A 23636-nucleotide genomic window follows, 5' to 3' on the forward strand; every position below is an offset into this window, starting at 1 on the left:
GTAGTCTAAATTTCTATTATATTCGTTGAAATTCAATTCTAGAATTATCCCATTTAAATTTTCGTAAGTGATCTGTAACTCTTTTCCAGGTTGTAACTAGTGAGAGTAAAAATAGTCCTCTTATACTTTTCATGAAAGATGTCGAGACATCATTCGTAGACAACCCATGCATCTACACTGCCTTACAAAGAAAACTTAAAAAAATGCCCGAAAGTATTATCGTTATTGGATCATACATAAAGGTTGATGAAAGAAAGGAAAAGGTAATATAGTTCTTACATATACTTAACTTGTTTAGACATGGTTGCTTGTTTTTTATTCTTATTTTGATGTACATTGAGTTCTAGTGGTTTTTATGCAACAGGCAGCTCCCCGGGATCTACTACCCTTCATTGAAATTAATGAAATTGAAGACCACGTTTTTGAATTACCAGTAAGTATATTTGGATCAATTGGTGAACAAGTGATCTACGAGCTTTAATTTGCCAATTTAAAAATGTTTTACATAAAAATGAAAATAAGGACAACCTATACTGGGGAGTTTTTAAATTTCAGTCATTAATACATTTTACCTTTCAGTCTTTAAAATTTAATTTCATTTCTCCATAAAATCGCTTTGAAAGGATTAGGCTGCTTCTTTTTGTTTATTACTCACTTGTTGCAGCAAATTTCTTTAGGACATGTTTGATTAAACATATGCCTTCAATTAATTTAATAATTGAGTATGTAATTTTATTTTTGAATGCTACAGTATGGGAGAAAATTTAAAGAGGACCCAGAGAAGCAGCTTTCGGATCTTTTTCCAAACAAAGTGATGGTGGAGATGCCTCAGGTATTGAAAAGTGTTAAAACATATTAGACACTTATATTATTTAAATATTTTAAAAGTTATGGTTGATAGTTTTCTTTAATAAATATAGGATGAAGCCCTTCTTGTTAATTGGAAACTTCAGTTAGAACGAGATGTTGAAATGCTTAAAGTGAAGAAGAATCTACAACATATTAAAACTGTGAGCTTTTGTTTTAGATCCCATGGTTGACATTTTTGTTAGATTTCTTTTAGAAATATCTTATAGAAAGTATGCGTAGATTATTTTACTTTTTCAAATAGATACGTTTATCTTTCTTTTTCAATGTATAAGGTATTTGAGGTTGAGGCATTCATTATTAAGTACATTTTCTTTAATGTTTTATTGTTGCTTTTGTAGGTGCTTTCTCTTAATAACCTGGATTGTGATGGGATAGACACAATTTGCATAAAGGACCAAAAACTTACAAACAAATGTAAGTTCGATATATTTGTTTCTTAAGGTTTTCTACTTATTTTGATTCATATGTCATACGTTGATCAATGTTTATTTCGTATTTAATATGGTATCTATGATCATAGTTACATGTTGTCATAAATTTTATTCCTGTGATGGTAAAAGTTATTTATCGAATATATGAAGCATTTGACATCTTGTCAATCTTACCATGATACAAATTCCATAAGCATATTTTCGATGTAGTGCTTGCAGAAGTGTTTGCAAATCTATGTTTGCTAATCTCTCACTAACAATCATAAGCACTTGTACTATTTGTAGATGCAATTCAGGCTGCAGGTCTAAAGCCCATAAATTTTACATATTGCATAAATCATGAAAAAGTTAAATATGAGTTTTTCAAAATATGATTCAAAATTTAAAAACTCCAAAATAACAACTTAAGTTTTTAGTGATGAACCCCATACCAACTATTGAACATGGAAAGTATACAAATCGCATTCAAACACCTAAGCAAATGTTTTATCTTTCTTAAATTTTGCAACATTCAAATGTGACTCACAGATTCATAATCATATGAATAATAATATTAATTTGTCTTTTCAGGTGCAGAGAATATTGTTGGATGGGCTTTGAGCCACCATCTTATGAATGAATTTGAGCCCATTACTAAGGATGGAAAACTAATTATCTCTAGTGAAAGGTAAACTTATTGTGTTTGTTCTCACCAATATTGAACAGAGGAAGGTAATTTTCATTGATAATACAAATTACAATGTAAGGAATTATTACCAAAGTTTCTTGATATCATCATGTTATTTTAGTGTTGGGCATGGGTTGAGCATACTGGAAGAAAATAAAAAGAATGAGAGCTCAAAGAAGACACATAAGGTGAAGTTTAAATTTGAGTGCAATGCTATGCTTCTATTATAAAATAGTGATATACTTTACAATATTGTAATATAAAATGCAATGTACTTTTTCAGAATGTTGCTACAGAGAACCGCCATGAAAAGAAGCTTCTTGACAATGTAATTCCACCAAGTGAAATTGGGGTGACCTTTGAGGATGTTGGAGCTTTGGAAAATGTGAAGGATACACTTAAAGAGCTAGTCACGCTTCCATTACAAAAGCCTGAGCTTTTTTGTAAAGGACAACTAACAAAGGTTGGCTTCAATTCTCCTTCTATCAAGTTAAAAAATGTGATGAACCACATTACACAATTTTAAAAACTAAATTTATTTACTAAATTCGATGAAAGAATCCTTACGTTTTAAAAATATGTATCAAGTGTCGAGATTACAGCTAATTTTGCTCATCTTATGGGATGTCATTCTTAACTAATGCTATAACTTTTAGCATGATTCAAAAATTGATATCATGTTTTGTTGCAGCCCTGTAAAGGTGTCCTGCTCTTTGGTCCTCCAGGAACCGGAAAAACAATGCTTGCTAAAGCTGTTGCAACTGAAGCTGGCGCAAATTTTCTAAATATTTCGATGTCAAGCATTACATCAATGGTATAGTTTAATATGATCAATAACAGTTGATTTATTTTTAACTGTGGGTATTTTGAATTTTAGTTGATGTAGATCATTACTTTATCGTTGCTGATGTTTGGGGAAAATGAGAAGTCAATCAGAGCTATTTTCTCCTTAGCAAGTAAAATTTCCCCATGTGTGATCTTTATTGATGAGGTGAGCTGAAACTATTTTTTGTCTACTCTTCCATTAAAAATTTTCAGTTTGCATTAGAAGTTCTTAGTACGGATCCCCTGGTAGGTTGATAGTCTGTTGGGAAGAAGGGACAGTTCTAGAGAGCATGAGGCTTCACGTAGTATGAAGAATGAGTTTATGACAAACTGGGATGGATTGCTCACTAAAGAAAAAGAGAGAGTATTAGTTCTTGCCGCCACTAATAGGCCTTTTGATCTTGATGACGCTGTCATTCGAAGAATGCCAAGGAGGTGAGCATTTGATTTTCTCTAATATTCTTTATAGTATAACATATTCTTTTGGTAGAAATACTCATGCTACATATTTTTTCGCAACTAATGTTATTTTCATTTTCAATTTCAATATATATTTTTAGTCCTATTATCCTTTCTAAATATTTGTGGACCTTAATAGTAATTTCAAATTTTACATTACTGGACAGGTTATTTGTAAACTTGCCAGATGCATCAAACAGAGCTAAAATCTTGCAGGTTATGCTTGCCAAAGAAGAGTTGACCCCAGATTTTGATTTCGATGCAATTGCCAATATGACTGAGGGATTTTCTGGATCTGACATTAAGGTGGGTTCGTTTTAGCTTATTTTTTTAAGCATATGTTCAAATTTTACTGGTCTTCTAATGTCAATGGGTTGTGTTGTAGAACTTATGTATTACAGCTACATTCTGCCCAATCCGGGAAGTTTTGGAAAAAGAAAATAAGGTATTTATCTTTTGCTGGATGGATGAATTATTATTAAGGGATAGAGGTTATGCTTGCTGGTTGTTTTGCATATGACACTTGAGAGGTTATCATCTATATTGTTACAAATTGTAAACAAGGATAGTGGGTTCAAACTTCATGCCATCATCATTCTGCCAATATAGAAACAAAATGTTTGAGAAAATTAAGATCTAAAAATTTAGCAGCTAGATTATCTAAAGCGTAACTTTTCTTTGTGTTCAACATTTCCCTTTGATTTGATCTGGTCTAGAGGAGAGTGCATTACGCATATGGTGAATTGTTGCGTTCAAATTAGCGTGTTTGATTATATAATGAAATGCGATTTTTTTCCTGTTAGTTTAGTGGTTAGAATCCCATGTCATTATTTTGTTTTTTCACATATTTTATTATTTTATCACCATTGAAAAATTTATCATGAAAAATCACTAGCAATAGCAGAGGGGAAGGAGTTGCCATATTTGAGTGGAAGTGCTGATGTTCGTCCTTTAAATATGGATGACATGCGATACGCCCATAAACAGGTAAGGTTTCAAAGAGGAGAGAGATTTTTGCTGAAAAAACCAGTTTAATTATTGAAGCCATGCCCCCATCATAAAAAAAACATCCTTACAGGCTCAGTTTTTTGCAGGTATGTGCTAGTGTTTCTTCAGACTCAACAAGTATGACTGAGCTACATCGATGGAATGAGCTTTATGGTGAAGGAGGCTCAAGACAAAAGAATGAACTGAATTATTTTATATAGAATATGTACAACCTTCAATCCATTGTACATGTAGACCTCTGTATGTTGGGGGAGGATATGAAGCACATTTAATTTGTTGTGGCATTATCACTTGTAACAATCCTGAGATTTTAATCTCATATCACACAATTTTTTACATGCCTGTTACATTATTGGTAGAGCCTCTCATTGTAAAATGTATCACTGTTAATATAAAATGTGTTATATATTTACTTATTTTTGAGTATTTAAATTGAATTCCAAGTGCAATATTTATATACCAATATGCATAGCTTTGGACATAATTTCATATCTATTCATCTATGGATGTAAAAAATAAATTATTTTGTGTAGCTTGATATAATAATTTTTTATTTTAATTTTTATGTTTTCATAGTTTGATATATATAATTTTTTTTTCTTTTAGTTATATAATATTGAATATAAATTTTGTGATGGGATATTCTGCATGTAACTTATAGAATGCCAGTATATTTAAAATATCTATTAGAGATATTGACTCAAAGAAACCAACATATATCATATTTGTAGAAATGAGTTTTTAAATTTGGGTGAGTAGATATTTTCCAAAGCAATAGTTGCACTTGTTGGCAATCATTTGTTGAGTACTTCTAACAATAATGAACAAAAAATATAATTTGTATGTGTGACCTTGCTTTTTATTAGATTTAAATTCTTTTGAGATTTTATTGAGAAATATAATTACACTTTGAAGTGGTACATTATAATCAAATACTTTTGAGATACAATTAAACCTTTTTCTTTTACCATGGGCCATTTTACAATTGACTATAAATATTTGTGTGAAGATTACATTATGATCAAATAACTATGATATTGCAAATAATTACAATAAAAAGAACTTTGTGCTACACTCATACAATCTGAACTAAATAGGGTAAGTTCACATATCAATATCAACCATTAGACCTATATCTATTTCTTAAGCGCACATTTGTGTGATCTTATCTATGTTCCATTTTATGAAAATTAGATGCTTGTAGTTCATGGGATAAAATAGAAAAACTAGAATAAGATCATTATCTTGTCTTTTAAATCACAATCATTAATTGAGCTTATGCTTCCAATTCAATCCATATATAATACTATGATGTCATGTATCCTAGATAGACATTAGTATATACCAAGTCAATAACAAGTAGGAGTATAAATCCCAATAATGTCCATTGCATATGTGAATTACGTGCACATGCAATGATAAGCTCAAACATAGATCACACATACACATAGTGACTAGCTCATGCATACACCACATGCACACATAGTGATCTTTTGGACAAAAAACAGATTTGTCTTTGTTGTAAGTGTCATCTCATAACCCATTTAACTAAATCCTAAGCCCTTATAATAAGATGAGAACATTAAAAAGAAAACAAGTGCATCCCATACTACATTATGGGTTCATCCTTATCTCATTCCAAAGTCAATTGTGAAAATGAGAAAAGCATTTCATACTACATGTAATCACCAAAAAGGGTATATCAAGTAACAACACAACCTATACAAACATTGATAATTTTCCATAGCCCACTAAAAATTTGAGTCATTATAATTGGAGAAACATAATCAAGATGATTTATGGTTTTACCTCTCCAAAGATTGTAGTTTGTGGTATTAATATCCTAGACCAATTTAATAATGGGAACCAAAAGAACCATACCTTAAGCAAAATATAAGAATAGAAGCCCATGCATTTCTTTTGATATATCAATTCTTATATTGAACTCTTGAGATAGGTAGACCATAGTACCATCATTTGCATATGATATGACAAGACACTTCTTTTTAGTAGAGCATGCTCGTAGAATTTTATCATCACAAATCAATGATAAATTTATTTTTGAGTGGGTCTTAGGTTTTATGTTCTAGGTAATTACCTCATAATGAGTAGGACAAGCTATGTCTAAGAGATTCATTATCTTCTACCCATGTATTCTTAATGTCTCTTTCTTATCCCTATCTATGATGATATTAGAGATAGAAAATAATGGCAGTGGCTTTAAATATTCTCCAAGATTGAAATTGATTTGGAAACTCAAACACAACAAACATAAATTGGAATAGGGAGTTAAGCACCAATTGATACAAATTTCAACCTCAAGTTGAAGTAGACTAAAGAGAGAGGGTTGATCAAGTTTGGGAGCAACCCCAAACCATTGAGCTATTTTTAATACACCTCCCCTTTTGACTTGGGTAATAGGGGCATCATTTTCAAATGTTAGTGCATGGTAGCTATGGTAAGATAAATGATTGAATGAGAGATAAATGAAGTCTCTCATTCAATCATTTATCCTATCGATTGAACCATTAAGAAAAAATTCAGGCTATTCTATTTGATGATTATTCCTCACCCAAGTCGCTCTTATATCCATGAATACCAATCAATCGATCCGTGCTAATTTAAAATGCAACCCTACAAAATCATGAAGCTCCAAGCAAATGATTAATATGCAAAACCAAAGAGAAAGAACAAGACCATTATCAAAGTTCTAATCATGTAATCAAGAACATAAGAATGACATAATGATCTAACATGTCCTCAAAGGAAGATCATATGCTTTGAAATACATAGCTTAACCAACAACTCACTAAATACTCAAGAGTCCCTCATGGCAGACCAAGATGTCACCATCTCCAAATCACATGAAGATACCTATCCATCATCAAATGATGAATCCATATCACTACCAAAGCTCCCAGTAAACCAAGAAACCAAGCTCTTTAAGTATCATGATAACCATCTCCGGACTGAATATCCTCCTTAGCCCTGACATGATCACAAAACTCAACACTAGGAGCTCTCAAAGGGAAAAGTCAAACCACAATCATGAAACCAAGAACATACAATTGGGCATCCTTTGTCAACAGAACCAAAGATGTCAAACTATCAATACAACTTAAAGGTAGAATCCAAGAGCTCTACATGAAACCAACACCCATCGCAAAAGATCACTCATCTTCTGATCAAAGATTATCAATGGCTCACTACATATTGCAATACAAATTTAGGAATACCATAGGCTCTAGTTCCACTTATTCCTATGGTTTTAACTAATGCTTGACCAGGATTACCAACAATAGTTCCTGATGCTGTCCCACTCCCACTGACACTTTCATGTGTATTTTTCATAGTCTTTTGAGGTGTGTGATCTGAAGCTACAAATGATTGATTTGTAGTATCAGTGGCACTTGATATAGGATTCTCAATAGTATGAGATTGAGTATCTACCTCTAGTGGCCTCTTGCGAGAGATATTTTATTGTTGCCCTTGTCCAACACCAAGACAACTAGTATCAGTAGTAGACCCCATGCCAACCCCACCAATCATAGCGGCACTTGACTGAACAATAATAGGAATACTATCCCCAGATTCTCCGCAAGTGGCAGTGGCACTTGATTCACCACCAATGGGAATACCATGATGTGGTGGTGGTTGTGGATTTGAACCTGAAACAAATGAAGGTGGACCTTGAGGGTAATGAGTAGTACCTATCCGTGATGAATCTGAAGAATCAAGTCCAATGAATGGTTTATAAGGACCTTTTGATTTTGACTGTGATGGAAGTTGTACCTGAAATGGATACTGTAGACACCCAAAATTGTCCAGTCTAATTAAATAAATATTTTATTTATTTAATTATCTTAGCTTAATTCTTCTATTAATTAAATAAATCTTTATTTATTTAATTAATTCATTTATCCTCTTCTAGCCTTACTTCTCATATAAATAAATACATTTATTTATTTAAATTATCCTTTTCCCGAATTAAATAAATATTATATTTATTTAATTGATCCCACTTCTTCTATTAATTAAATAAATTTTTATTTATTTAATTAATTCATTAGCCTTTTCTACCCATGAAACATGTCATTCATCTCTTAATTCATACACTACCTACCCCTTTCATTATTTTATTATTTCTTTTACCTACCCTCTAATCATAGCCGACCTCCTTTTACACCTCTCAATCTTATCCCTCCATTTCATATAGTGTCTTCTATATAAGAGGACACTTTCTTCATTATCAAACCCTAATGAATTTTATGCACTTGACTACACTATGATCCTACTTGCAACCACATTCTGTTCTTTGTTGAGCTCTTGTGCACATAAAATCTGAGAGCAAATATATCAAACAAGATCAATGGAGATAGGAAGAATGGAGATCCAAACCCTATTGGACATGTGATGGTATATTCTTTGTGATTTCATTTGATTTGCATTGTCTTAGGTAATCTTCATATGTTATGGTGGATCTTTGTTGTTGTTAGGCTAGGGTTTTTTGGTTGAATTCATTTAGCCTTTCAATATCGTTATTATTTTTATCTATTTTCACTATATACATTTTGGCATGCCCGGTGGGACCCTTGTCCCTTTTTGCATTTAACATCCTTGTTGCAGATTTTGTATTTTGAAGTTGCAGATCTGACGTTTTCGACAGCATTTTGATATTCTCATGTCTACGTACTTTCGGATCGCGTTTTTGATTTTTTGGCGCGTCTATGACATTTGGAATCGTATCTGTGTTATCGGCAATATTTTATTTTTGCAGGTTCCAGAAATCATGTTTGAGTTCCTCAGTTGCGTCTGCGGTGTTTTTATCCGCGTCTGTGTCCAGAGGTCGCGTCTGCGTTCTGGAGCCACGTCTGTGTGTCACAGAACCACGTCTGCATCACAAAGTCGCGTCTGTGCCGAGGGTAATCGCGTCTATGTGCACCGATTTCAAATTTTGAGTTATTGATTTAGTTTTGGGTTTTTGCATTTAGGGTTTCAGATCTAGTTTATTTCGAGCTAACATTTTCAGATCTAATGAAACTGGCGTAGCTTGTCTTGAAAGCAAAATCATTTGGTTGAAGGCCCCTATTTTCACAAAGTCTTTTGGATCTAAAATTTACCTAACTTGTGTGCTTGTAGGAAGGGGTGATCATTTGAAACAATCCAAACTACTAACAACTCTTTGTTGCAGGTCCTTGGCAAGGGTTTTTTGGATTTTTTATTGTGTGCTTTGTTTTCATAGAATACCAAACACTTCAATTGGTGCACTAAAATTGAATCATTGTCTTTGGTCTCTTGAGCAATAGGCTCTTTTTGTTTAATATTTAGAGGGCCTGTCTTCCCGTGTGGTCATTAGGACTACTAGTGAGAAGAGAACGACCCAAGTGGTAGCGAGGAAAACCCACCTCTTCTGAACCACTATAAACAACTGTATTCATGGTGAAAACTATGGATAACGTGTGCTGATTAGTTCATACCGACACTATGTCTCCCCAAAAACCCGTTTGATCAAATTTATTTGATCAGTTGTAGGGCGTAACCCCTACCGGCTGGGAGCCTTCTGTATTTACAAAGCTGAAAGTGCCGCATGTATGGCCACATGAGTGGATGCCCTTACTAGCACCTTTGTGTTTTAGAAGCCCAAATCCTTCTAGTTGTTGGGGCAGGAGGTCGGACCTCTGGTAGCGGCCCACACACATACGGTTCTTAGTAGAGATATAAAGTTCACCACGGGGAGTTTTCGTGGGGACTGATGCTTGGCTGACCCGAGAAGTGAGTGCTGAGGGTGGAGCCAGTGAGGTCAAGCATCTAAGTATCCGCTCTGAATAGCATAGCCTTGGGGGTAAAACCCCATGTGGGATCAACAACTATTGTCTTGGCCAGCCATAAGAATTGTGCTTGACTTATTTTAAACATTCAAACATTCAAGACCAAACAAAAAAACATTGTGTCTTTTGTGTCTTCAAGTGTATGCAAAACAATTTTACATCAAACAACACACTTTTCTTGGAGTCATTTTGAGTCTAGACACTTGCAAACATTGGGTCTTCATCAACACTATGTCCTGTTGTCATGAAAAACAGTCAAACAGTCAGATTTGGTCACAACAAAAATGACTTCACAGATTGGTAAAAATTGCACAAATTTTGCAGAAACGCGTCTGTGTCTGACATAATAGCGTCTATGTTGTGTAACCGCGTCTGTGAAGGGGAGAAACGCATCTGTGTTTCCAGAATCAACAGTGCATTTTACAAAAATATCAGAAGCGCGTCTGTGTTAAACAAAACCACGTCTATGTCAGGAAGTCTCATCTGTGAAGTATACAGGTGCGTCCGCGTTCAGAATTGGAAAAATTTTACAGTCCAGCAAACAAGAGCAATCAGTTTCAGAATTCTTGAGCTTCCTAGGTCATTTCTCTAAGGTTTCATTTAGCATTCAACCTGTCTTTGGGTCTCATAAATTCCATCATTGCTTCACACCTTACATTACATTCACATTTGTCTAAACTTGAGTTAAAAGGTCACTTGCTTGTCCTCATCATACTTTATCAACACACTACAAACAACAACACTTTGCTAAGTGGTCCCTCATCAAGGTCTCTCACCTTTGGGTCTCATTTGGTCTTACTTAGAGTCAAGGTCAACTTACCTCATCAAGAGAAACTATCCTCTCTTTGGAAGTCACACCTACTCTACTACATACATACTTGGTCTTACACTTTGGACATTGCAAGTACACCTTAGATTCATTTACATTCCATCCATTTCTTGGTCTTCCATACTTTTTCCATTTTTCATCTAGTCTCACACATCTCAGTCAATACCTAGTTCATGGTTGAAACCTGTCTTAAAAAATCTAGGAGAGAAACTAAAGAGGCTCCAAAGTCCACAAACATGAGTTCTTATGAGTATGACAATAATATCTTTTTCAATTCCGATCATACTACATTCCCTGACATGGATGCCTATAGAAACATTCCAAATGTTGAGAACATGGACACTACACACAACAATGCTACACATAATGACAATGGACAACTTTTTCGTCCATTTAGCAGATGTGGAAGAATCCATTATGAATCCCCATTTCAATCGATTGGTTGAGGAAATAATGAGAAGGGACAGACAATACTTCTTAGAAATGATGGCACAAAGTGGAGCCAAGATACCTCATGATTTTGACATGTCTCAAATAATGGAACATATACCTTTGCAACAAACTCACTCCAACATGGATCAAAGGAGGCCTAATAGTGGAGGAAATAGAGGACCACATATGGTACCTGAATCACAATCATCTTTGTTTCAAAAACCAGAGGTCCCACTTACACATGGTCAAGCATATGATACTCACCTTCGTAGACCATTATGGAAGTCTTATGCAGAGAAATATGCTCAATCACATATCAATGCTAAGAATCAACCACCAAAGAATTTGGATATTCAAAGGCATGCTCAAAATTTGGACACAAGGAAACCCTGTGTCAAATTTGGGGGCAACACATTAGAACATGACATGCCTGTAGAGTATGGTATATAGGGACAAAATAGATATGGCATTCCTCAACATGAATCTATACCAAGTGGTCCATATACGCAGCATCATTATAGACCTCCTCCATATGAAGATGTGTATGATCAATATCATCCATATATGCAACATGCTCCTCCTCCTATTGGTGCCTCAAGCATGGGGTATGGTCCAAGAAGTCAATCTCCACCTAAGAACAATTTGGAGCAACAAATCAGCGACTTACAAAAGAAAATGGAGGACATAAATACACCGAAGCCAACATACACAATGAGAGACATATGTCCTTATCCATTTGACAAGAGCATTCCAATGCCTCCTTTTCCTACACACTTTGTGACACCTAAGTTTGATAAGTATAGAGGAAAAGGGGATCCTAAGGCACACATAAGATAGTTTTTCATAGCTTGCATTGAGATAGTAGCAGAAGAGACATATTTGATGAGATTATTGCCACAAAGCCTAGGTGATCAAGCTATGGAATGGTTCTCCCAACTCCCACCTGGTATTAAGTCATGGGGTGATCTAGCAGAGGCATTTATTCAACATTTCTTCTACAAAATAGAGACAGACATATCAGTCACTACTTTGTGCAACACCAAGCAAAAAGAGGGAGAGTCTTTTGCATCATTTTTACAAAGATGGAGGAATCTAGCTAGCAGATGCTCTTGTGAAATTCCACAATAACAAATGGTAGAGATGTTCACCCAAAATGTTAACAAAGACATTGGCTATGATTTAAGAAAAGCTTGTTTGTCCACCTTCAAAGATGTCATTGAAAAAGGCTTAGCGACAGAAAAGGTCCTAATTGAACAAGGAGTCATTAAGATATTCAAGGAAAACAAGGATGACTTTAAGGGAAAAGACAAGACGAGATTTTGGAATAGAAACAAGAACACAGTCAATGATGGTGTTGTTGATGCCAACATAGTGCGACCCAAATTCATTTTTTCTAGATCAAGCTCTACAAACAATCAGGTGAATACTCAAACAACTTCTAAATCACGAAGGAAGTACACTCCATTGGGAGAACCACTTGAGTCAGTTTTCAAAAAGCTAGTGGCAAACAAGGTAATCACAGTTCCAGATTTTCCTCCATATGAACCGAAGGTTAAACCAAATTGGTGGAATGATGATGAATATTGTGAATTTCATAAGAGCAAGGGTCATAAAACAGGAAATTGTCATCGACTGAAGAACATCATACAAGATCTCATTGATAGGGGTCACATTGAGATTGAAGGACACTCATCCAATCAAGAACATGAAATGTTTAAGGAACCATTCCCAAAGCATGACAAGGGAAAATCTAAAGCCATAGATGACCAAACCAACTATACCAGAGCATCTTATAACTATGATTCAACCATCAATCACATCTCGATGGACAATTACGTCTCTACCATTATCATCAAGGACAAAACCCCTAAGAACTCTACCCAAAGACCCAAGATCGTTCTAAAAGGCATTGGATCTTCTTCCGAACCTACCTCTGAATGTCATGTTACAACCCGTCGAGGTAAAATCACTTTGCAAGGTTCTCCAGCCAAGAACACCGCTTCCTCATCAACCAAACCTGAGTATGATCTTGTAGAACAGTTAGGGAAGACACCCACGCTCATCTCCATTCTTGAGATCCTACGCATATCCCCCGCACATAAATCCATTCTTGACAAAATCTTGAGAGACACCGCCATTCCTACTTATCTGAACGTGGACCAGTTTCAAGCCATGGTGGGATACCTTTCCATTCCACACTCCCTTACATTCATAGAAGCCGATGACGCCTCCGTAAGTTAGCCACATAATGCACCTTTACACATTGAAGCCTTCATACACAAACATCAAATAAAATGAGTCTTGATAGATGGAGGAGCTGGTCTAAACATTTGTATATTGAGGACTATTAAACAATTGGGATATTTTGATAAAGCTGTGAATTCTACAAATCAAATCACTATCAAGGCATATCATGATGAAGAGCGTTCATCCAAGGGCACAATAACCTTACCTCTCAGAGTTGGGCCAGTTAAAAAGGATGTGGTTTGTCAAGTCCTAGACCTGGATCTCACATACAATATACTCTTGGGATGTCCTTGAATTCATGAGATGAGCACAGTACCATCTACATATCATCGATGTATCAAGTTTCCACACAATGGAGTTGAAGTGACTGTCAAAGCTGACCCAAATCCATTCATATATTGTAGCAATTTGTAACCTCGGTCAGAAATAACAATCCCAGTCAATCGAGAAGTTGTTCCATCTTCGACATATGTGGATCCAGAATCCTTGAAAGCTTCTACATCAAAACAAACAGAGATCAAAGAAATGTTCAAGTTTAAAGACCTGGGATGTGGTGAGTATATCTCTCATGTTGATCAACTCCCACTATCTCCTAAGGTATTTAGTCGACAGGAACAATGTACAAACAATTTGCAATGCCAAGGAATTGGGTGTGAACCACCTAGTGTTGTGGCTACTAAGTCTGAATGCAAATCTCCTCTAGTGGTGCAAGCATCTCATGATATCAATAGTCTTAAGAGTGGTTCTAGCAAAGAATCTATTGAGCATATCGCCATCCCTCTTGAGAACTCACATAGCTTTACCATATCATCCACTCATTCCATTTCCACTCCACTTCCAGACTTGGATCAACAAGAATTACAAAATCCCTTACACACTAGGGATCAAAAATCACGCTTTGAAAAGAAAAATCTAAAAGTCAATAATAAAGAAAAGTCCTTTAGTCCAAATCAAAATCAAAAGCTATTGGACTCTGCAAAAAATCAAAGTCAAGGATAAAAATCCTATGAAGAAAAAACAACAAGAGTTGATCTCCCCTAATATCAAAATAACTGGGGGCAAAAGTTCTACAATTTTAAATCAAAAAGCATACTTGTTGATCCTAAGTCTCCATCATGCTATCCTACTTTCATTTCTTTTCACAATCATAAGCCTTCATCAATCATCGACTTGTTCCACACATGCTTTCCCTTCTGGCGATACATCATGGACCTTTAATGGAGCTTCCTCGAAGGACATTGCTATCAGTGATGCCCAAACTTCTTCAGGTGACACGCATATGGGCCTATGTAGTCCACACACTAGTAATTCTATCTCAGTTTCTTCATCAAGGAATACAGTCACTCGAGATACACATCATTCACTCAAGGAACATCGCAGCTACAATCACAAGGTCAAGCCTTGCACATTTGAGGTAGGTGACTTAGTTCTTAGAGAAGACCCCAAAAATCAGCAAGAGAGAGAGAAGAAGGGCAAATTCGAACCAAACTGGCTTGGTCCTTACATCATTACAACAACATATGGATCTGGTGCATATCAGCTCTCAACTACAGAAGGTGAACCTTTGGAGGATCCTATCAACAACATACACCTTCATAGGTTTTACACATAGCTCTTCAGAGTATCCTGATTCAAAAAATACAAAAAAAAAATTTCAAAATTTCAAAATTACAAAAAAAATTTATAAAAACATAAAAATCGTTACTTGGTGAAAACTTGGCAAACAGGCGCCTTGTGACACAAAAAAACATTGAAAAATCAAAAAAAGTAAAAATAAATAATTTCATCCAACGGTGAAAACCACTTCGATGGCGCCTTGGGCAAGTACCATGGTGAAAAGTGGGTCACCGGTGCCATGCGTAGAGACATTGCTCCTCCCTCCTTCAAGATTCACTTTCATCACTTCACTTTGCACACACTTACAACCTATTCATCCACAATAAACTTACCCATTCCCATCATGGCTTGTTATTGATCTACCCAAGATTGGTTAGCCATTCATAATAAATCTCCCTTTCCATTCATAATAAATCAAATCCTATCTATGGCTAAGGCAAATCCTATGTCTAGTGATGGGTGTGGAACTGAGAACATCACATGTTTCGAGGAGTACAGTTTCTTCCAGCTTCCTTCAGTCTGTCTATGCACAATCCGCAATAAAGCAACATTTGCATCACAGATCCACAATAAAGTTTTATCTTCTCCGTAATAAAGTATCAGTTTCATGGATTCAGTCAGTTTCAGATGATACACAGCAACAACAATGGGCTTCAACAAATCAAATCTTTCAATAGACTCAAACAACATATGGTTTAGTGCTATCTATCCTTTTTGTGAAAGTAAACATTGTGACCACAATCAAATAAGACTTATACAAGTGACAAGAGACACTAAACTTGAGGACTACAGTGGATGTTGGTGTCGAGTCTTGGTTTTCTTTTGATTTTATCTTTTGGTGACATGTCTTTTAGCTTTTCCGGGATGTCTCTGACTAGAGATTCTATCTCCAGGATTTCTTTTACTAGAAAGGCGAGGATGGGGTATCGTCACCTATTTTTATTTGTTGTTTGTGGATTGTCTCTTAGTAATGCTATGACTTGTCCAAGGATATGAGGACACTGTGAGTCTAGTATGAACTGGGGCATTCTTTGTTTGTGACTATCTTATCTCCATGCAAATAGGTACAATGACTTTTTGGGTCAAACATATGCCTCGATTGTCATAACCTACTTGCCATAATAAAGCTCAATGATGATAATGCACAAGAAGCTCTTTCACTTTCATATCTTCTATCTTTCATCCCCCTTTCTTGATTGACTTCCATCGTCCTTCTTGAGTCTGTGTCACCTACTATCACATGACTGAGTATAATGACACACCAAAAACATTTGCATTTCATGTAGTTGCACCTACATTATCACATGTTAGCATTCCATACATACATATAGATATCACAACTGCATCACATCCTACACACAACACATATTAGCACAATTTACATTTGCATTATCATATTCATTTGCATTTCATACATTCACATTGGCATAACATATTAAAAACATAAAATAACAAAAAAAAATATTGCATTTCCTCATGTACATATTTGCATCCATATCATAAGCATCACATAGAAACATACATCATGAAACATCTCATCACATAGGTACACATGCATATAGCTGCCGCAAAGATGAATCATCTTATATATATATATATAAAGTGTCATGATACAATGATGTCAAAATCATATGGCTACAAAGCACCCGAAGGTGTCTACATCATCATACAAGAATGGTACAATACTGATACATAGGGGGCCCTCTATGGCTATGATGAACTCCCTCCCTCAGAGCCGCCTGGCCTCGATGGAATCTGAGCCCCCGAAGGACCCGCCCCATCATCATCCCTCCTGTCCCCTCTATCTGGTGGTGGTGGAGGACCCATAACCCCACCACTAGATGCCTGTCTCCTCCGGCTCCCTCCCATAGCTGTCGCTATTCGTGATGGTCTATGGAAGCTCCTCGCCCATTGATCAGCTGGCACCGCACCATAATAGAGATCCCACCAATAATCGATCTCCTCCCCTGCCCGCAGAAAATAGGCATATCCAGCCCCTGTGTCCTCTGCCGCCTGCCTCCCAGCCCTCAGTACTATCTCAACCTCTGTGTAGCACTAAATGGCCTGATCCCGCTCTCGCTCAGTATCTCTGAGTCGCCTCCTGAGCCTATCCCTCTCTCTCTCCAACTCCTGGATCTCATCTGCCTATCCCTGGCATATCTCCCTTAGCTCCGTTAGCTCATCCTCCTCTGCCTCAGCCCCCTGTGGCTCTGCCTGTGGCTCCCCCTATACGGGTGCCTACCCCTGTGTCTGTGCCTATACTGGTGCCTGTACTGGTACCTGTGCCTGTACCTACACCTATCTGGGACCCTGTGCTGCTGGCACCTGTAGCGGTAATCCACCGTGACCTCTCACCACCCGAGCCTACCTGTCCTCTCCACCCTCCCTCTGTGGTGCCACCCTCCTCTCTCCAACTTCCCCCCTCCTCCTTCATCAGCCTTTGCCCCCATCATATCCATCATCATCCCCATCCCCACCACCATCTCCATCTAGTAGCTCTTTGGGGTCCGTCAGGCGTGGGAATGGATGCTCGGCCCAGTATGCTGTGTACTTGGCATCCATGCCGACATCCTCAATCTCTGGCCACATGTCCTAGGGTAGGGGCATCATCTCTACTAGCTGTGTCACAGCCTGATCATATGATAATAGGGGCCCAAATTGCGCCTGATCCCTAACGGTCCGTGCATACATGCCTGAACCCCGTGGCATCCGCTGAATCCTGCCGAACTACCTGCCCACCCTATCCACTAGCTACCTCTCCAGCACATAGGGCGTCCGCCCAATTAGGTACCTACTCTGGAAGGCATAGGGCAGCTCTACTGTATCATCCTCCCACTGCTCACATCCCAGGTATGGCCTCCATATGACCATGTCAATATCATCAATCACCCGCTGCCAGTGCTCTAACCTGCCAATCCGTGGCTGCGAAGTGATCATATCATACAAGTGTACAAAATTGCGCCCGTGACCTCTGCCTCTGAAATGTATCGGTCTCGTCACTGGCAGATGCTCATATGCCCACACCTGTAACAATGTGACCCCGCAACCCAATCCCACAAACCCGTGGTACACAAACTGATGCAGCTCGTAATACAGGTGTGCTAGCACATACGGTCCCCAAGCATATCTGGTGTGCTATGTCACTAGTGTCTCCAGTGCACCTCCCTAGCCCACAGCCAACCCTCATGTCACTCTATTAGGACACAAGAACCCACTGATCGCTCCTCCTATCACTGCTGGCAGCGCCAATCTTGTAGTAGTCATGGTGTCCCAAGCCACATGTCTAGCCCTCATCTCCAGTCCTGGGTCCTGGAACACTCGTCTCAGGGCCTCCCTGTCTCCATCTCGATCGTATGGAATCAGCTCCCCATCGATCGGTATCCTTAGGATCCTATATACATCCTCAAGGTTGACTATCATCTCACCCATTAGCAAATGAAATGTACAAGTCTCGGAGTGCCACCTCTCTGCCAGTGCAGTCAGCAGTCCCATGTTCGCTCGAAACTCAGGCACATACAAAATATGTCTCAGACCCATACCCTCAATCGCAACTTGCTCCTCGACGGTCAGCTCAGGTCGCAATCTCTGCGTCGACGGGAATCTCTCCCGTGACTCCAACATAGGCAAATACTCCTACAGTCAAGCAAATCAATCATGTCAGTCATTGTGACATTCAATGTTCATCACAAAATGCTACTTTTTATCTAAGTGCATATGGTTATCTATCCTAGTGAAACTCCCTGTTCATCACAAAGTGTTGCTATTTATCCTAGTGGTACTCCCTATTCATCACAAAGTACTACGTGTTTGGCACTCCCTGTTCATCACAAAGTGCTGCTCACATTTGCACTCACTATTCATCACAAAGTGCTACTCACATTTGCACTCACTGTTCATCACAAAGTGCTGCTCATATTTTAGTACTCTATCTTGGTACTCACTGTTCATCACAATTGCCTTGAGTTATCCTAGTCTTCCCTAGAGGACCTTCTTGAGTGTATCCTCTCAGCAGCTTATCTAATCGACAGCGTATGTTCAACACAGAACTGGCGATTTGACCTAGAAGACAAAAATTCACATTTTTGGACACCAACGTGCTTTCTTGATATAAACACGCATTTATTACATTACCTAGTATGCATTAATGACAACAATAAATGCATCAAAGTACAAGGAGGTTTTGTGGTACTTACCGGCTCTCCTGCCTCTGCTGGCCTCTGGAATCGACGAATGTGGTCGAATTTGTGAACCAAGGCCATCGCTGCTGACTGCTGCTGCTCTATTTCGCTCTACACTCTGCTCTCATGGATGTGTAGATGACAATGAGGATGTATTTCCCTCATGGTCTATCTTATAGACTACCCTAGCCCTAGTCCTAGCCCTCATTTCCCGAGTCAGTCTTCATTATCCCCTGACTCTGTCACTCCATCCTATCCGGTCAGTCCATTCTAGCCTTTGTTTCTTATCGAGAGATTGTCTGTGATCTTTTCACACATTTTCATCCAATCTCTTGAGGGGGCATATCATTCCCATCTTGGGGCAACTCTGTATCAGTTCATCTTATCTTCTTTGAAACAACGCGACAAGCCGCATTGTCTCAAAGAGGGGCAAAATGTAGACACCCAAAATTGTCCAGTCTAATTAAATAAATATTTTATTTATTTAATTATCTTAGCTTAATTCTTCTATTAATTAAATAAATCTTTATTTATTTAATTAATTCATTTATCCTCTTCTAGCCTTATTTCTCATTTAAATAAATACATTTATTTATTTAAATTATCCTTTTCTTGAATTAAATAAATATTATATTTATTTAATTGATCCCACTTCTTCTATTAATTAAATAAATCTTTATTTATTTAATTAATTCATTAGCCTTTTCTACCCATGACACATGTCATTCATCTCTTAATTCATACACTACCTACCCCTTTCATTATTTTATTATTTCTTTTACCTACCCTCTAATCATAGCCGACCTCCTTTTACACCTCTCAATCTTATCACTCCATTTCATATAGTGTCTTCTATATAAGAGGATACTTTCTTCATTATCAAACCCTAATGAATTTTATGCACTTGACTACACTATGATCCTACTTGCAACCATATTCCGTTCTTTGTTGAGCTCTTGTGCACATAAAATCTGAGAGCAAATATATCAAACAAGATCAATGGAGATAGAAAGAATGGAGATCCAAACCCTATTGGACATGTGATGGTATAATCTTTGTGATTTCATTTGATTTGCATTGTCTTAGGTAATCTTCATATGTTATGGTGGATCTTTGTTGTTGTTAGGCTAGGGTTTTGTGGTTGAATTCATTTAGCCTTTCAATATCGTTATTATTTTTATCCATTTTCACCATATACAGATACCAAATGCCATCTCCTCTGGCACCTAGACCACCACCTTCAAAACCCATTTTTTCCACAAGGTTTGCCCCTTTGCTATATTTTTCTTTCATGGACTCACTGACTCCACCTGATATTTTTGGGACTGTAGTAGTTGTTGGAGGGGGCTCAATGGCAACCTCATGCTCATCATCATCACCTTCAGTCCTGCCATGCTCCATATCCCACAATTTGCTAAACTCTGCATCCTCATTGATGCTCTCAAATTCTGTACTTGTCGTCGATGTTGTGACTTTATGGGTCTGTTTTTTAAGTCTGTTTAATAATTTTAAACTTCCACCCGAAAAGAGATTTATAGACTTAATTATATTTAATTAAATTAAAAATATTTCAATTGTGGAAAAAGTTCTCACAAATGTGTTCACTTCCCACATTCGTGCCGAAATCCACCCTAAGTCGTTGATCTTTTCTTATCCAACGGATGATGGTACCTATTGTCAGTTGTCGTGGGTCCCATGACTTTTGCCAGTTTTTGAGCATGTCACCATACTCGTGTCACTTTTTGGGTCTGTTTTTTTAAGTTTGTTTAATCATTTTAAACTTCCGCTCGAAAAAGAGCTTTATAGACTTAATTATATTTAATTAAATTAAAAATGTTCAATAACAATTCTGGGTGAAGTTCTCACTAATGTGTTCTTTTTCGACATTCGGGCCGAAATCCACCCTAAGCCATTGATCTTTGTTCATCCAACAGACGATGGTACCTGTTTACAGATGTAGTGGGTCCCACGACTTCGGCCATTTTTTTGGCACGTCACCATACTCGTGTAACTTTTCGGGTCTATTTTTTAAGTCTATTTAATCATTTTAAACTTTCACCGGAAAAAGAGATTTATAGTCTATAGACTATAGACTTAATCATATTTAACTAAATTTAAAATGTTCAATTCCAAGCGAATTTCTCACCAATGTGTTCACTTTCCACATTCGGGCCGAAATCCACCCTAAGCTTTTGATCTTTGTTCATCGACCAAACGATGGTACCTGTTTACAGATGTAGTGGGTCGCATGACTTCTGCCATTTTTCTGGCATGTCACCATACTCGTGTCACGACTCACTTTTTGGGTTTTTTTTTTAAGTCTATTTAATCATTTTAAACTTCTGCCCGAAAAGGTTATTTATAGTCTATAGACTATAGACTTAATTATATTTAAATAAATTGAAAATGTTCAATTCAGAGCGAATTTCTCACCAATGTGTTCACTGCCCACATTTGGGCCGAAATCCACCCTAAGTTGTTGATCTTTGCTCATCCGACGGATGATGATACCTGTCGAGAACTTGAGTGTTGTCAAATGTCACCAGTCCCATAATAAGAGACATTTAAATTTTAAAGATGTGCAATAGACTATAGTTTGAGATAACTATTAAATATAATGTCAATATTATTTGTAAAAATTTGAAATTCAAAAATAGTATAAAACATGAAACTTAGTTTCTAGAATAAAACAAATTACTAAATAAAAATATAAATTTTGATATACAATTTGAAAGGTCAAAGTTTAATGAAAAAAAAAAAACATTCAAAATATGTTTACGATATATAATTTTAAAAAATATATAAATATAAATATATATATATATATATATATATATATATATATAAGTTCAACATAAATTTAGTGTATTAATTTAAAAAAATGTGTAATCGTCAACCTGTTAAGGCGAGCAAATTTGGAAAGTACAAATGCCAAGGTGGCGATTAATTGTTGCAGAAGGAGTTGTCTGCGGCAGGTCGCACGAACGGAGGAAGGGGAGGATGGCATGAAATCTTTTTATTGATCTCATGGCATTAATGCCTTATCGTACACATTCATTACCCAGCCTATACGACAAAGGCAAAATTTATTACCTTTTGATCTGTGTGCAAGTTTTTTCTTTGAGGAAAAACAAATCTGTAGTTCATAGCTTTTGTAAGACATTTTTTTCATGAAGTGCTTTTGAAATTGCAGGTGACCATGGAGGCCAATTTCACACTGGAACAAACAAGAAGTTGGTGCCCTTTTTGGGCAAAGTATCTAATAAATGAATGCAAGGACTGCTTAGGTTTAAGGAGGAGAAGTTGTGGGCAATAGCTTGACTGATGCTTGCAGAGGAGGTATCACATATCAATCACCGGTATCGAACTAACATGGATGTTTACTCTCTGATTCTGGCGTGGGCCTGTGAATTCGAACCGGAGGTGGAAAAGGTAAAACTCACATTGGTCAAATTGATTGATGGTGATTTTTTGATTAACCTGGATTCAATCTTGGAGTGGGTTGTGTCGGGAGTTGGCATTCGAATTAAGGAAGGGGATGAGTAGGAGGAGGTGCTTGCTTTTATTCCTGGCCCAAAGGATAAAATCAAATACCAGTGTCGTGAACGTGCCCGAGTGGGGTGGGAAGCGATGAAACTCTTTGTGAAATTAACCAAGGTGGATGAAGTCTTGAAGGCTTTGCATATGGTGGCAAGGATGGAGGTTGGTAGGGAATTGAGAGATAGGGCTGAAGAAGGAAGGGCCATATAGCTACTGGCAATCTTGGAGGGTGAGCCTGACTTCGAGTGCCTGAACTGCATTCCAAAAATGAAAGCTGAAGTGGAAAAAGGGAAAGCATCGACCTCCAAGGAGGGAAGGGACTAGGAGGAGGCGACCCAGGGGGATAGTGAGTGAGTGGCCTATCGTATCGGCCAATGTTTTTTAATTTGCTTCCAAATGATTTATTACTGCTGGAACATTTGTTATGGATATCCAACAATGAACTGGTTTTTTTGTCTGCATGCTATAAGCTGTGGGCAATATGGTTTTCTCTCTGTCTGCGTTTATGCATGAATGACTGCAAATTTTGTATCTTGGAACTTTTAAACTAATAGAATGAAAATACTTTTACCGATAAACTTTTGTATCTTGAAAATTTTGAAATTTAATATTTTGAATGACTATATATTTATAAAATTATAATCAACCAAAATCAATGTACAAATAATTAATGGAATGAACTGGATTTTTTTTATAGCATTACAT

The 23636-nt window shown here is 37.0% G+C and overlaps 1 protein-coding gene across 1 annotated transcript in view; it reads left to right on the forward strand.

Annotated features, from left to right (window-relative positions):
• LOC131030894 (uncharacterized) overlaps positions 1 to 23636 on the forward strand; it is a 34157-nt gene that overhangs the window by 3271 nt on the left and 7250 nt on the right. Inside the window, exons 11-20 of the mRNA XM_059212265.1 lie at positions 90 to 263; positions 365 to 433; positions 752 to 832; positions 921 to 1010; positions 1209 to 1284; positions 1872 to 1968; positions 2090 to 2156; positions 2252 to 2431; positions 2660 to 2782; positions 2855 to 2959. Of these exons, the coding sequence (XP_059068248.1) occupies positions 90 to 263; positions 365 to 433; positions 752 to 832; positions 921 to 1010; positions 1209 to 1284; positions 1872 to 1968; positions 2090 to 2156; positions 2252 to 2431; positions 2660 to 2782; positions 2855 to 2959 (1062 nt within the window). The remainder of the gene's footprint in view (positions 1 to 89; positions 264 to 364; positions 434 to 751; positions 833 to 920; positions 1011 to 1208; positions 1285 to 1871; positions 1969 to 2089; positions 2157 to 2251; positions 2432 to 2659; positions 2783 to 2854; positions 2960 to 23636) is intronic.

The sequence above is a fragment of the Cryptomeria japonica genome, chromosome 10 (genome assembly GCF_030272615.1).
Source record: "Cryptomeria japonica chromosome 10, Sugi_1.0, whole genome shotgun sequence".
Classification (NCBI taxonomy): domain Eukaryota; kingdom Viridiplantae; phylum Streptophyta; class Pinopsida; order Cupressales; family Cupressaceae; genus Cryptomeria; species Cryptomeria japonica.